This window comes from Gymnodraco acuticeps, unplaced genomic scaffold (assembly GCF_902827175.1).
Source record: "Gymnodraco acuticeps unplaced genomic scaffold, fGymAcu1.1, whole genome shotgun sequence".
Lineage (NCBI taxonomy): Eukaryota > Metazoa > Chordata > Actinopteri > Perciformes > Bathydraconidae > Gymnodraco > Gymnodraco acuticeps.
The window spans coordinates 53,628-68,091 of NW_022989904.1; the positions used below are offsets into that span (position 1 = coordinate 53,628).

The 14,464-nt window shown below is 38.5% G+C and overlaps 2 protein-coding genes and 1 non-coding gene across 4 annotated transcripts; 1 reads left to right on the forward strand and 2 right to left on the reverse strand.

Annotated features, from left to right (window-relative positions):
• Positions 1 to 1,296: 1,296 nt before the first annotated feature.
• Positions 1,297 to 1,368, reverse strand: trnae-uuc. Its single transcript has one exon. It is a non-coding gene; the product is annotated as a tRNA-Glu (tRNA).
• A 4,243-nt stretch (positions 1,369 to 5,611) lies between these two features.
• On the forward strand, positions 5,612 to 9,927 carry alox5ap (arachidonate 5-lipoxygenase-activating protein). Its single transcript, XM_034207220.1, has 5 exons — positions 5,612 to 5,845; positions 5,938 to 6,019; positions 7,985 to 8,055; positions 9,465 to 9,546; positions 9,622 to 9,927. The coding sequence occupies exons 1-5, from the start codon at positions 5,776 to 5,778 to the stop codon at positions 9,782 to 9,784; spliced, it is 468 nt and encodes a 155-aa protein (XP_034063111.1). The 5' UTR covers positions 5,612 to 5,775; the 3' UTR covers positions 9,785 to 9,927.
• Positions 9,928 to 10,080: 153 nt separating this feature from the next.
• Positions 10,081 to 13,486, reverse strand: LOC117540487 (mesenteric estrogen-dependent adipogenesis protein-like). 2 transcript variants are annotated; one of them, XR_004568175.1, is made up of 6 exons: positions 13,024 to 13,486; positions 12,806 to 12,942; positions 11,183 to 11,304; positions 10,919 to 11,092; positions 10,673 to 10,792; positions 10,081 to 10,353 (listed from the first exon to the last, which is right to left on the reverse strand). XR_004568175.1 is itself a non-coding variant. In XM_034207202.1 (5 exons), the coding sequence occupies exons 1-5, from the start codon at positions 13,221 to 13,223 to the stop codon at positions 10,778 to 10,780; spliced, it is 648 nt and encodes a 215-aa protein (XP_034063093.1). In that variant the 5' UTR covers positions 13,224 to 13,486; the 3' UTR covers positions 10,081 to 10,777. The 2 variants fall into 2 exon arrangements, 1 of the variants encoding a protein (XP_034063093.1); XM_034207202.1 differs by having other exon boundaries at positions 10,081 to 10,792.
• Positions 13,487 to 14,464: the final 978 nt, after the last annotated feature.

The window sequence follows — 14,464 nt, forward strand, 5'->3', positions numbered from 1 at the left end:
TTGACGTTTCATAGAGGGTGCTCAAACATTTAGGGTTTCCCATTAATGTACCGAGTCGCTACAGTTGAATTTTCTACTGCAACACTCCCCACGCATATACACAACGTACCCGCAACTGTTACAATGAAGGCTCGATAATCAGCTCACGGCATATAGGTGTAAGCAGGGGTAAAGTGCTATTTTTATAGGTGGTGTGTGGACCTCACATAGGGGGGTCCGGGGGCAAGCTCCCCCGGGAAGATTTTTAAATATTGAAGTTAAAAGCATCAATCTGGTGCACTTTGAGAGCAAAATGAAGAGATCTATGGATACATCTCTCAACACAGAACTGTAAACAGATGTACTATTTCTTTATGGATATTTTACAAATCACTCCCCTTTTAAACTTTATACATTTTTTAATGTCATATAGTATTTCATACCTGTTTTTAATTTATTCTCTTATTTTTGATTATATAAATGTGTGCCTCGGAAATAATTGTTTACATTAATGGTGACCAAAACGTTTGAGACCCACTGAGATAACACTGAGAGAGTCCTTTAGTTCACTGAGTCTCTCAGTCTGACAGGAGAGGACTCTCCTCCACTTTGTTGTTGAAAAAACTCCTTATATCCGTTAGTGTAGCTCACTAGCACCAGAAACGATCTCCGGTACCGGTGCGCTCTCTCTCGCTCGCGCACGCAAACAAAATGGCTCGTTCCACACACACACAGAGCCCCAGACGTAATAGTACTGTACTGTATCATATTATTTTCGAATCAATAATTTTTCAAAACATAATTTTTTTTTTAAATAAAAAAAAAAATGATTTTAATAACCATTTTTCCTCCTGGTCTCTCGCGCCCCCCCCCTGTCATGCCTCTGCGCCCCCCTGGGTGGGCGCGCCTCCCACTTTGAGAACCACTGATTTAGTCCAAAGGGTTAGGGTTTGTCTTTTAACAAATAGGAACATAGTCACATACTGTATTACCAGGTAATATGAAACAATCAGAACACCTTTGTTAGTCCCACAGAGGGGAAATGTACGTTGTTACAGCAGAAAACGAGCCAAAGACAGTTTAATGTTACGTAGAAGCATGCATAAAAAAAGTAATATGATTTGTTTTACCAAAGCAATGCTAAACAGTAATCTTCTCTCCTTCATATATCAATGAGTCACTTAGCAGACCTTGTGGGAAAATGGCAAACGATAAAATATGGAAATCGTTATTACTATTTACATATTTAAGCAGTCTCTAGGTAGGATCATTAGTGTCTAGTCTGGATGAATTTCAACCTAGAACTCAAAAGAGTCGTTCCCATACCGGGAGTCGAACCCGGGCCGCCTGGGTGAAAACCAGGAATCCTAACCGCTAGACCATATGGGACTCACGTTAACTTGACGACCGTTAGGCATCTTCAACACAGTTATAGATAACGCGTCGTGTATACGTATATAAATTACCACTTCGAGCGATAGATTTATTAACAAAGCACTTATGTACTAATAAAGGACTGGCTTATCTAAAGCCAGTTGAGTAGCACTTGAAATGTTTGGCTCTATGAAACCTGATGTACTTATATGATTCTGTTTTCTTCAAGGTTGTATTTTGTTGGTCGAATGTACTTATTGTAAGTCGCTTTGGATAAAAGCGTCAGCTAATTGCAATGTAATGTAATGTAATATAAACTATAAGGCACAAACTAGCAGACCATGACTTCAGCTGGAATCATTTCGACTATCTACTGTTTATAATTTAAATGAAATGCACTACCACGCTTAGCTAGTTTTTGTTCGATAGTAACGTCAGCCTAAACAGTGTCAAACAACACTGCTTGATTAAATGTTTGAACTAGCTTCACATTAGAAAATCTCTTCATTTGTATTTGTTGGGAGGTTAAGAAACAGTAGTTTATTCATTTAGTAGGTTCAAGTATGTATGCTGGTAATTAAGTACATAATTATAGTAAGTTTGTATGCAAATAAGAAATTAATTGAATTAAAGAGCTTTCATAAACGACTTCAACAAATATTACATTTTGAACATGTTTCTGTTTTTAAATACAGTCACTAACCAAATGGGGGAAATAGCAGCTGCATTACCATTGTGATGCACTCGCAGGTGCTGTTTGTCTATTGGTAGGCCGGACATAGTATATACAGTCTATGATTTAGACAGGTTGTAAATGGCTGTATACTGTATACTGTACTACAATAAAACCCTTTTGTTCAGGCATGTGTGCTTTCCCCGAGATCAGCATTTTATATATTACAATTCTCTGCTTATCGAGCATGTTCTAGGGGTGAACATTGCTCTCTTCCTCTTATCTTCATTTGTTTGAATGAGATAAAAAGTCAAGAACACAAATACAAAACATATAGGATACATTTTTTAAATATGATTGCTTTATACTAGAGCAGTGGTTCTCAAAGTGGGGGGCGCGCCCCCCCAGGGGGGCGCAGAGGCATGCCAGGGGGGGTGCGAGAGACCAGGAGGAAAAATGGTTTAAAAAAAAAAAAGATTTAAAAAAAAAAAGAAATCATAATTTTAAAAATTATTGATTCGAAAATAATATGATGCAGTACAGTATTATTACGTGTTGAGAGATGTATCCATAGATCTCTTCATTTTGCTCTCAAAGTGCACCAGATTGATGCATTTAACTTAAATATTTAAAAATGAAATCTTCCCGGGGGAGCTTGCCCCCGGACCCCCCTATGTGAGGTCCACACACCACCTATAAAAATAGCACTTTACCCCTGCTGAGCTGATTATCGAGCCTTCATTGTAACAGTCGCGGGTACACTGTGTGTATGCGTGGGGAATGTTGCAGTAGAAAATTCCACTGTAGCGACCGGTACATTAATGGGAAACCCTAAATGTTTGAGCACCCTCTATGAAACGTCAAGCTACCTGAGCTACTGAGCCTGACTATTTGTGTTGGGGGGGCCCGACTTTTTTTTTTCTCCAAAGGGGGGGCCTGACAGAAAAAGTTTGAGAACCACTGTACTAGAGGTTTTCAAAGCTGGAGGTAGGTTCAAATAACATAATTAGGGCCTCACAGCCATCCAGGAAATAAGTTATACTGTATACTGTACTACAATAAAACCCTTTTGTTCAGGCATGTGTGCTTTCCCCGAGATCAGCATTTTATATATTACAATTCTCTGCTTATCGAGCATATTCCAGGGGTGAACATTGCTCTCTTCCTCTTATCTTCATTTGTTTGAATGAGATAAAAAGTCAAGAACACAAATACAAAACATATAGGATACATTTTTTAAATATGATTGCTTTATACTAGAGATTTTCAAAGCTGGAGGTAGGTTCAAATAACATAATTAGGGCCTCACAGCCATCCAGGAAATAAGTTAAACCAAGCCAAGTTAACTGTAGGGATGAGGGGGCTCCTTTTTCGAAGCGTAGTCTGACAAGAGCCCATCTCCAGGAAAACCCCTACTCTCAAATCTACATACTTTAACTGTATACTGCTTATACATTCTGATCTAGTACAATGAAAGAACAACCTTGACCTGTTATGTAATTTCTCTATATTGATGTATTTATCCTTTAAAAAGTAAAACGTATCAGCAGGGCCGTTTCAAGCTTTTTGGGGGCCCTATGCAAGATGCTGTTTGGGGGCCCTAGTTTTTACAGTTTTTTAACTACAATGGGGGGATTCCGAAGCCTTTAAGATGATCTGTGGAGATGTTACACTTTAATAGGAAAACGGGCTAATTTCACAAATACCAAGCAATTGAAAATTACAAAAAACGATATTAAAAAGTTAAACAATACGGCTCCTCAATGTCAATAAATGCAAGAGATGCAGCATTTTCTCAACAATGTTTAATGTACATGTTTCATCTTCCTCAGACGTCACTAATTGGCTGACAGCCCAACGATGATTTGGACTTTATTACCCTAGAAACACAAGCCACAGCTTTGCTATCATTGCAGTTTAGTCGTGTTTATATCCTACATTGGATTTGTAAGCATATAATGCTTCACCGAACACAGGAGGGGGCTTGGCTGTCTACAAATAAAGACGGCTCATTTTAATTCTCCCCAAATATATTGAGGCTGAACCTGAACTTTGGATTCTCTACTCCTATCATAATCTTGGCGATCTTGTTAAAATTGTGAATGCAGAATTAGAAATACTATGTAATTGGTTTGCAGTTAATAAATGATCCCTTAATGTGGCCAAAACAAATGACATGTTATTCAATACAAAGTCTGAGAGTAGAAATGACTGCATTATACGGATTTGCAATACCGAGATAGAAAAAATTGGTGCATGTACATTTTTAGGACTGCTTGTTGACGAAAAACTCAATTGGAAGCACCATATAAATTATGTACAGACTAAACTGTCAAAAACAATAGGTATTTTGTATCATAATAAGAACATTCTTGAAGAAAAAATACTCTTTATAACAGTCTATTTCTCCCTTACCTTTACTACTGCTCCGAAATATGGGGAAACACGTACTCAACAAATCTACAAAAAATAATAACATCCCAAAAAAAAGTATTACGAATAGTCTGTGGAGTTGGTAAATATGAACACACAACTCCCATATTTAAAAAATCAATCTATTAAAATGTTTTGACATAGTACAGCTTTTCCATAAGAAAATGCCTAATAACATTCAAAAGCAGTTCCAAACCACAGCGTGAACATATGAATGTAAAAAAAGTCACTTGAAAATAAGTGTTCACAATGTTTATATGCAATTATGCATATATTATTATATGCATATATTATTATTATTATTATTATTAATTTGCCAAGTACATGTATATATTTATATATAGCATTTTCATTTCCAAAAAAATATAGTTGAAACTGCTATTGACATGTGCAGAAAATGACACTATATCTAGTTTTCGTATATATATATGCATTTATTGTTTTCCTGCCCTAACTTTTATTTCGTTTTTTCTCCTGTTTTCTTTATTTCTTTGTACTCCTTCATTTCTATACATTTTTGACGCAATAATGCCAATGTTGTATTAGGATGATGCACGGGAGGGCTACTTTCCATAAGCTATGCTTCAGCCCTCCCGCTTCTACTAATTTTGTTCATCTTTGTGTGTATGAATTATACTTTTTTTGTTTTTTGGATGAATAAAAAAAAAAAAAAATTACTTTCAGCTTGGGGGCCCCCTAGTCGCCGCGGGGGCCCTATGCATCTGCATAGTCCGCCTATAGGAAGAAACGGCCCTGCGTATCAGTACTTCCTCTCCCAGTGCAGTGGATGTTTTGACTTCATAAAAGTATGAAGCGAAGGTGTAATTATTCAAATGAATACACATTTGAATGGGAACACCTGGAGTTTCTCTCATATAAGTCACCCTGTTGCTTTGAGAAAAAGGCTATCCACATTTGAACTTGTCTGGGGGACATCCTTTCATAAGATATAATATTAAAGGATTCCCGTGTATTGGTCTTGCTCATTTGCCAGAAAGACTCCAAAAAGGCTCTCACAAAGAACATTTAATTACCCTAATAGAGTAATGCAAATGTGTTCATGGCTGTGCAATCTCTGACACAAACACAGAGGAAGTAACAGGCCTGTGTCCTCTGTATTAAGCCAGAACATAATTTGCATAAAGAGGAAACCACAAACGAGTTTTCTATGTAGGATTGAGGTGGGATGGTGCAGTATGTCATAGAGATACAGATCAAGTTTATTTTCTTCAGACTGACTGGAGAGACACACTTCTGGACGGGAAAAAGAAGCTCAGCATCTCCATTCATCTTCTCTTACAGCTCACACAATCATCATGTACAGCATCGTGGTGGAAAACATCTACATGCTGGTCATCGTCACCCTCATCAGCGTACTTCAGAATGGTGAGAAAAAGCAAGAAGCAACTCTAAATCAGTAGTTAAAGATGTGAGTAAGATGACCTTGTGTGATGACATTAATGATCTTTGTGTTTTAGCATTCTTTGCTTTGAAGGTAGAGAAGGAGTGCAGAAGTGTAAATCCAAACCCAGCTGCTTTTGAACGAGTTTCTTGTGCCAAGTAAGTACAATTTTACACTCAGTTCCTCTGCTAATCTAATGAAACATATGATTTTTTGTTATTTTTCTTTCCTTCTAAAATAAAAATTCCATTTGGTTTTCCATTGACCTGTTTTGGAGAGGCAGTCTGCATTTGCCTGAACACTCCCAGATACTGGAAAAAACTACAGAGCTCATTTGAATGCTTGCTGGGAAAGCAACAATAACCGTTAAGAAAACATTTAATTCCACAAGCCTCTCAGTGAGGTGACTCATCATCATCCTCATGTGTTTAAAGTTGTGTTTAAAAATGACTTATAGCTTAGGTTGTTTTGCTTTGTTTAAAATTGCAATCCAGGTATGATCGTGCAATATGAAATCAAGCCTGTTTCTCAAAACTGTGACTTTCACACTTCTTGCAAAACCACTTGGCACATTAACATTTGTCAATTCAAGAATGTATCCACCTAACATCTTAGATACCTCACACACAAAACTACTCAATTATTTTACACTTCGACAACTATTATGTTAATGGCTTCATAAAAAATATCAGAATTTTCAATGTTCTCTGTTTCCTATCATTGTCATTTGAAAGTGATTGTGTTTTGGACTGTTGGTAAGAAAAGTGAAAAAAAACGTCACCTCAGGCTTCGGGAACTTGTAGTTATTGCACATTTGCTTCTGATTTTTTTATGGGCCACAATTCATTGGTTAAACAGAGAAAAATATCAACAAATCCATAAATTGTGGCACTGAGGAAAAAAATGCGTTATGCTGCATTTAATCATTAAAAGTAGTTAGGCTATAGCTTGAAATTAAAATCTAATATTAGTGACACAACGTCTCAGTATTGGGAAGCTCCATGGGCTGCAATGCACTTCCTGTGCAAGAAACATTTCAGCCACATCCTGTCTTGGATTTCAAAACGTTTGCAAACGTTTGCTGAGAGTTTCAAAAGGACCTGTCTCTTATTAAAGGTTTTTCGAGGTAGGTGTAGAAATAAATCTGAGAAAAGATATATAATTACCTTTCAGGAAACAAATCAGCCTGTGACCTCTCAGATTTATGTTGAGGCCTCTTGTAGGGTCCTGACCGAAAGGTAAACAAAAAACCCGTTCTGAGAATTTTTTTGCCAGTTTAGTCGAGGAGAAATATATATTTCTTAAATAAAAGTATAAATACTACAGTGTAAAAATACTTTCTTACAAGTAAAAGTCCTGCAATCATAATCTTACTTTAATAAAAGTACATAAGTATTCACATCAAAATATACTTAAGTACCAAAAGGGATAGTACTTATTGTGTACGTAATTCTAATTTCAGAATAACATATTCTATTACTGGATTATTATTTTTTAATAAAAATAATGTGTTTATCACAGCCAGTAAAAGTGGAGCTTATACTTCTGCTGGATACTTTACTTATAACTATATAGCATAGCTTGTTTCTTATATTTTGTATTTGCTAATAATCTGAATCTGTAAAGTAACAAGTATATATTTATGTCAAATTAATGTAGTGGATTAAAAGGAAAATATTGGCTTCCATATTGTAGTGGAGTAAAACCGTAGCATAAAATAAAAATACTCAAGGAAAATAATGCAAAATCGTAGTTAAGTACAAAACTTGAGTAATTGTAATTCACTACATTACACCACTGGCTAATTCTCCAGACATGCGTGAGATTGAAAAGGTTTGAGGGACATGGCTCTGTGAAACACACTGAACTGATTATTGCAGTGTATTGCAGCAGCCAGTACGCACTACCTCAGAGCGGACGACATTTTTCCATTTCAACTCTTCTCCTCCAACACTCAAGACAGCCACATTGCTTTTCCATTGTTTTTTTTTACAGCCTTTTCTGCTCTACAGTTTAAAAACATTTTCTTAAATATCAAACGTTATCAGATTGCTCCATAAATCCTCTTTGCAGTTAATTTCCTTGATTGTACTAATTGCACCTCTTGCTTTCTCATCTCTCAGTCGTAACTGCATGGATTCTTACCCAACGTTCCTGGCAGTGATGTGGTGTGCCGGTCTGTGTCTCAGTCAAGGTAATCATTAATCAGTTACTGTAAAGTAATCATTAATCAGTTAAACGCTCCCACAGAGTCAGTTCTGCTGAGGAAAAACATTCAAGAAAGGATTTTGTTCTTTATAGATGACTCCTTACTTTGAGGAGCACTTATAATATAATACCATTGACCCTATTTGTCCAAAATGTTGTGGACACTTGACCACACATACATGTAATTCAAAACGTACGCAGCAATGAAGTACAGCCCAATCAGGCTCAGCCAACACATGCAGAGGACAGGGTGCTTTGGCAACATTAAATTACAATATAAATTCATATCAAACTTGCTGTATATTCATCTGCAACTTTAAAATATTGAGACAACTTTTTTCAACCAAGTACACAATTAACAATTGATAGTCAGAACAAGCCGATACAACCGACAAATATTAACTCATGTTGTTCCACCTAGGTTCTCATTTACAATAAAATGTAAATCAAAAGTATTCCAACCTTTTTTCTGGAATTCTTACCCACTACCATTTATAAGAAGCCCTTTACACTTGAGTGACAACTACTTGTAAAGGAAAGCAACATTTCCTTATAGCTTACTGTATCCATGTCTCAACCCATTACAATAGCTCATAAAACACCTTATAGAACAATAAACAGAGAGCCTCTTGAAGTTTCTAGACTGCCTGTGGGAATTTCCCACATAAATGCCAACAGTCAGTCCTCATATGCATTTTTTTCTCCCTCTACCCACACTACCTGGGCTTCACTTATTCAAGTAATACATAAACAAATGTGTGAATACATTATTTTTGGTTCACACAGTTGAATCACGGTATTCTCTGAAGTATCATTACTGACTGTATCACTGAACCGGGAAAAAGAGCCACAGACCAAAATATGACACCCAAATAAAAGTGGCCAGGAGTTTCCATATACGTTCCATATTGTGAGTTATGAAAATGGGGATTGTAGTAATATACCAGGCTATTCAAAATTGCTGGTCATCATATAACGTTTACATGTAAAAAATATTTTCTGTTAAATGAACGGACAAAAGTGAGTGTGTGTGAGTTAGAAAGACATGAGCAGCACCAACAGTATATGTTAATTGTTATAATAATAATAGTTACAACTCAAATAAACTACTTAAAAGTATTTCTTAACATGCTATAGTGCTGCTAACATGTAAACTGCCATGTTGTTCTAATAAAGCCTTATATAGTAAATATGATATTGGTTTCCCAGTTAATAATTCTGTTTATTACCAGTACAACTATGTTCTCATTCTTTAGAGTTTCATTGTAACTAATAATGATAATTACAAAAATGTAATGCTGTGATGTTTTCTGAGACCATACCATGATGATCTCAGTGTGTACAACCCAACCAGGAAGTAATATATATATTTCTTTTTCTGTCACATCTCTGAAGCTCCTGCTTCCTTTGCTGGGGTCATCTATCTTGTAGTCAGGCAGAAGTACTTTGTCGGATACATGGGACAAACCTCTCAAAGGTAAATTATAATGAGCGATCTGTGTTTTGTTTGTTAAGAGGCATAGTCTAACATATATTTAAACATTATTCGTAGCACCCCAGGCTTCCTGTTTGGAAAACGCGTCCTGTTCTTCCTGTTCCTGATGTGCATTGTGGGAATCTTCAACTACCTGCTGGTGCGCTTCTGCAGCAGCGACTATAAGGAATACGTGGAAACCATCACCAGCGCTGCGTCTGCTCTTCTCCTACTCCCTTAGGGCAAGGTGTGTCACATAATGGCACAAACAACTTATATGTCTTTTAATTGAACAAAAACAAAAGTCTGATTTAATTTCTGTTTTTATAAAAGAGCATTTATTGTCTGTCAGTTTGGTAAATAAATAAAATGTCATTAACAAAGTATGATTCTTCTGTACAAAAGTATTAAACAATTCATTCTGCAATATAGATTTGACCCCTTCAACTCTAATCAAGTGAGGTAAACATCTGGTTACTATCGAAAAACACTGGGTAAAAATACACAATTGTTAGAAAAATATCACTCGACACCAGGTTGAGAATCAATGATCAGGTAACTAATTTATTCTTGCAAGAAGGAGCAGAGTTAAATCACATACAAAGGATATGGTTTAACTCACACACATGAGGTATGTTGCTCAAAGGAACAGCAAAAAACATCAGGCTTATATAGTCCAAAACACAGGAGATAACAACAAAGTCGTAAATCGAGGTGGCGCTAATATCAGCCGCGGGTGTCGGAAAGTCGGTTCATCTGCGATGGGTCATCTGTGACGTCTTCTGGAAAGAGTCACGTACTTCCTTCACACTTCATATAAATGAGATATTTAGGAGACAGATATTTATTATATCTCATAAATATCAACAACCTGAAATGCCCTGCCTCCTCCTATCACAAGAAGAGGCAGCTGCAAGGTCATACACAGTTCAAAGCCACACATGATATCAGTGCATTAAAACAACCCAAAGAGTGGAGAAAACAGTATTTCTACAACAACAATATATTCCTTGATAATCTTCATGGCATTCAGTAATTCTTTGTCAGTGGTTTCCACCAACTTAACAGAAGAAGTACCCAACAGCCATTATAGTGCAGTTCTGTCTGAAGAGGTAGGCTGCCCCTTTACCTGGCAGGTTACATTCTTCTGCTGATCAGGAAACGTCCTTAAGGAAGCAGACCCACACGCCATTACAACTCAATTTGTTTCTCTTTCTCTCCATCCACTGCTTGCTCATGTCAGTCTCAACTGTAATGGTAAAAGATGTGAGCAGAGAACACAAATTAGACAAGTGCAATCTGACAAATCCAGCAAAGTAAGTATCTATATTATACTATCACTACTATATTGCTAAGAAGAATAAGACATACTTACACAAAATGTCCTTTTGCTGAACCCAAACCAGTGTGCAAAGTCAAAGAGGGCATCAGAGTAGTATTTGAGGGTGAAGGAGGCGTCTCTCCACACAGGTTGGACTTTTGTTAATTTGTCGGTTATAACGCTGCTGTTTTTCACTGCCCAGTTCTCCATTATTTCAGTCAAGTCAATCTGATATAAACAAAAGACATATTTAAAAACCACAAAACACACTAGCTCCCGGTGTGAACTACATTAAAAGTGACACAAAGTTCTGCTTACATCCACCCTGTAGCTTTCTCCTGCGACAGAGGAGATGCTCCAGTCCAGGCCTTTCTCCATCTGCCACTTGATGAAAGGATCGTTTCCATTGATGGACACCACAAACTGCTTGAGCACTGCCACTGATACAAGGTGTAGGATAATTTATGGGGAAAACAGAGGGAAACCAGTGAGAAGAGAGCTCAGAAAGACATGTTGTCATTATGCAAAAGCACTGTACAGCCATTCAGTAGCGTGGCGTGGGGAAAAATGTAGGGGAAGCCCATTTTTTGGGTCGGGGGGTGGTCAATAACGTAACCAGATGAGTGATTACAGCGCCCGGTATCATTTGACACACATTTGTATCACACAGATGCAGGACTTGCACACGCCTGTTATCTAACCGACAGGTCCGCACGCACTCTCCAGCTGAAACTCTCTCCTTATTAATTTAAGCATTTTACTTATTAATGTATGCAGACAATCACACAATCTATGTGATTTTTGGATTTACCGTGCCTCTCAATTGCCCGTGACAGGTTGGCAAGGTCGATGAATCCTGAAGTTGCCCAAGGATTGTTCAGGGAGCACGAATCCTTGTCAAAAAGAAGACATGGCCAGCAAATTAGACGCTGAAGTTTAGCGCTTCCAGTTAGCCACTCCGTGCGGACATAATTGTCCTCATTGAACGTCCGGTTCTCTCCCTTTTTCCTCTGCGTACACACAGCTCGAGTGCGGGCATTGGCCTGTCATCTGATTTAATTTGTAGTTGCTGCTGTAGCGGAAGTTTAGTAAAGTTATGTTTGATTAAGTACGCCAAATCTCCACCCTCCATAATACTTCATTTGCTTGATAATTTCTAACGGCGGTGATGACAGTTACAGTATTAAAACTGATGTTGATGTGATTTGATTGGATGGCAGTGTCCAATCAAATCGCCAGCCGCCAGCCGCCTCTGAAGGGAAGCAAGAGGCGGCTAGCTTCCCTTGGCATGGCCCTGACCAATCACAGGTTGGCAGGGGCATCACGTGGGCCTCATCTGATTGGTCAATCCCTCCATTTTTTTTCACCAAGGGAAGCTAGATTCGGCTGGCCTCCTCTCGCAACAGTGAGTGCAATCTACTGTTTCACCATAACATCTAGAGGGGCGCTGTTTGTTTCACTCTTTGTAAAATACTCAATGAGAATGGGGGAGAGACGGGCCGGCAGCAACACACAGCAAAGGAGAATTATCGAAACAAAACAAAGTGTTTGTATTTATTTATTTAAATTATAACTACAATCCGAAAAAACAGGGGAAGCCTGGCTTCCCTTGGCCTCCGGGAGAAAACGCCACTGCAGCCATTGTCATTACTCTACTCCGTCTCCACCCATTGCAAACATTCCAAGTTGGATTTCAGCCCACATGGAATTGAGTCAACCTACCCATGCCACATATAGGCAGCATGACACACTTAGCTGTAAACTACACACTGTGTTCAAAAGTATAATGTTGTGCGAATTAAAAAATGCCAGTGGTGGCTTTAAGTACCATTTATCTTTTTTTTGTTATTTCAGTGTAATTACACAAAAACGTGTGTCCTCGTCATGATGAGGTAATTTTGTATAATGGTAGTAAGTAGCCTTGTGTACAGTTAAAGTTACCTCTTTCTTCATTGGCTGCCTTTTTGTCGTTCACTGAAAAGTTGTCTTCGCATGCAGACATCAGCAGATACATCCTCTTGGACAGCAGACTCTTCCTCATGCTGGTGTACTCCCATAAGTTTAGCATTTTAACCTTCCTGTTTTGAAACAATTCAAACATGTTTTTGAGTATAATAATATGTGTATTTTTAAAGCATCCCATGAAGCGTTTCCCTCACCTTCCCACCGAGTTCAGGAAAACTATTTCCCGTCTGCAGGAGTTGAAGTTGTCGATGAGCACCAGGCTCTTCTCCGGGTCGCTGTGGACTCGGTGACCGGAGGAGAGCTCCTCCACGGAGAAACCGTCCGGAGGATTTTTCAGAAACTCTTCCACTTCTGTCACTCTCATCCTGCTGTGGGACGTCTTGCTCGCATTCATGGTGTCACGCTTTTCTCTGGTACGTCTTCCTGTGGCTGCAGCTGTTTATAATGCCTGCCTGAAGTCTGTAGCTTCAATAAACGCTGTGAAGTTAGACATGATGGTGACACGACCAGACTTCCGGTCTCAAATTAAATCGGCTCAGGTTGAATGCTAACAAGCGAAAACACCAGCCATTTAAAGGAGACATGTCATGGCCATTTCCACTGATCATGATTCCATTGTTGAGGTCTACTGGAATATATTTATATTGTGCAATTTTCCAAACTCATTGGTAGAAACCACATCATTGGTTTCTCATACAGCATCTCTGTAAACTACGTGTATTCACAGTCTCTATGGTATTTACTGAATTTCACTCTCTGCCTTTAGCGAAGTTAGGCCCATCTACTTCCGGTCCATGGGACCTTATTTCGAAAAAAATAATAGGCTTGTTTGATACGAGCTGCGGCTCGCATCGAAAGTAGACGAGAATAGCCGATCGCAGCCGGGGGAGGTCTCAAAAAGCTCGCCTGAAGTCGGACCATGGATGTATAATAAGAACTGGATACAGCGTGCTTTATAAATGCAAACCGAGTCAAGCCGACTCCTCGGCCCAATTCCAAACCACTCCCTCGACCCTACCCCTCCGTGACGGAGTGAACTCCGTCTGTAGCCACACTCGCAGCTCAACGAGGCTCCCTCCTGTCAGATGGAGGGAGTAAACACAGCAGCAACCTTTGGGACGGCCTCCCCTCTCTCCGGCAGAAACAGGAAATGCCGTAACTGTATGTAACAACGGTTTCAAATCAGCATCTCTTAGACAAAACATATAAATTAATAACTCAAATAAAACTCCAAACATCTTTCATTGTGTGTTTTTTGTAAAGCTCTTTTAGTTTTAAACCTGATGTTTATAAGCTTCTTAGTTGTTGCAACAGTCTGTAAATATACACAACTTTATAATAAAATGCACACATTTACCTTTTTCTAGACTAAACACAGGTATGATCCTAAGTTAAAACATATGAGGTTATCATGAGGTTGTTAGCATCGCAGTTTATCAGTGGATGTTTGCTGGAACTACTTGTTAACAGCGTGTTTCCTGACGGACACACACAGCGTTGAGACCGGTCAGGTAGAGACCGGTCTCAAATCAGCACCGTTGCAGACCCTGCAGACTCGCTGTTTGAGGGCTTGATAGCCCACTCCCCCTCCACACCGCTCCACACCATGGATGTATAATAAGAACATCCATGTGG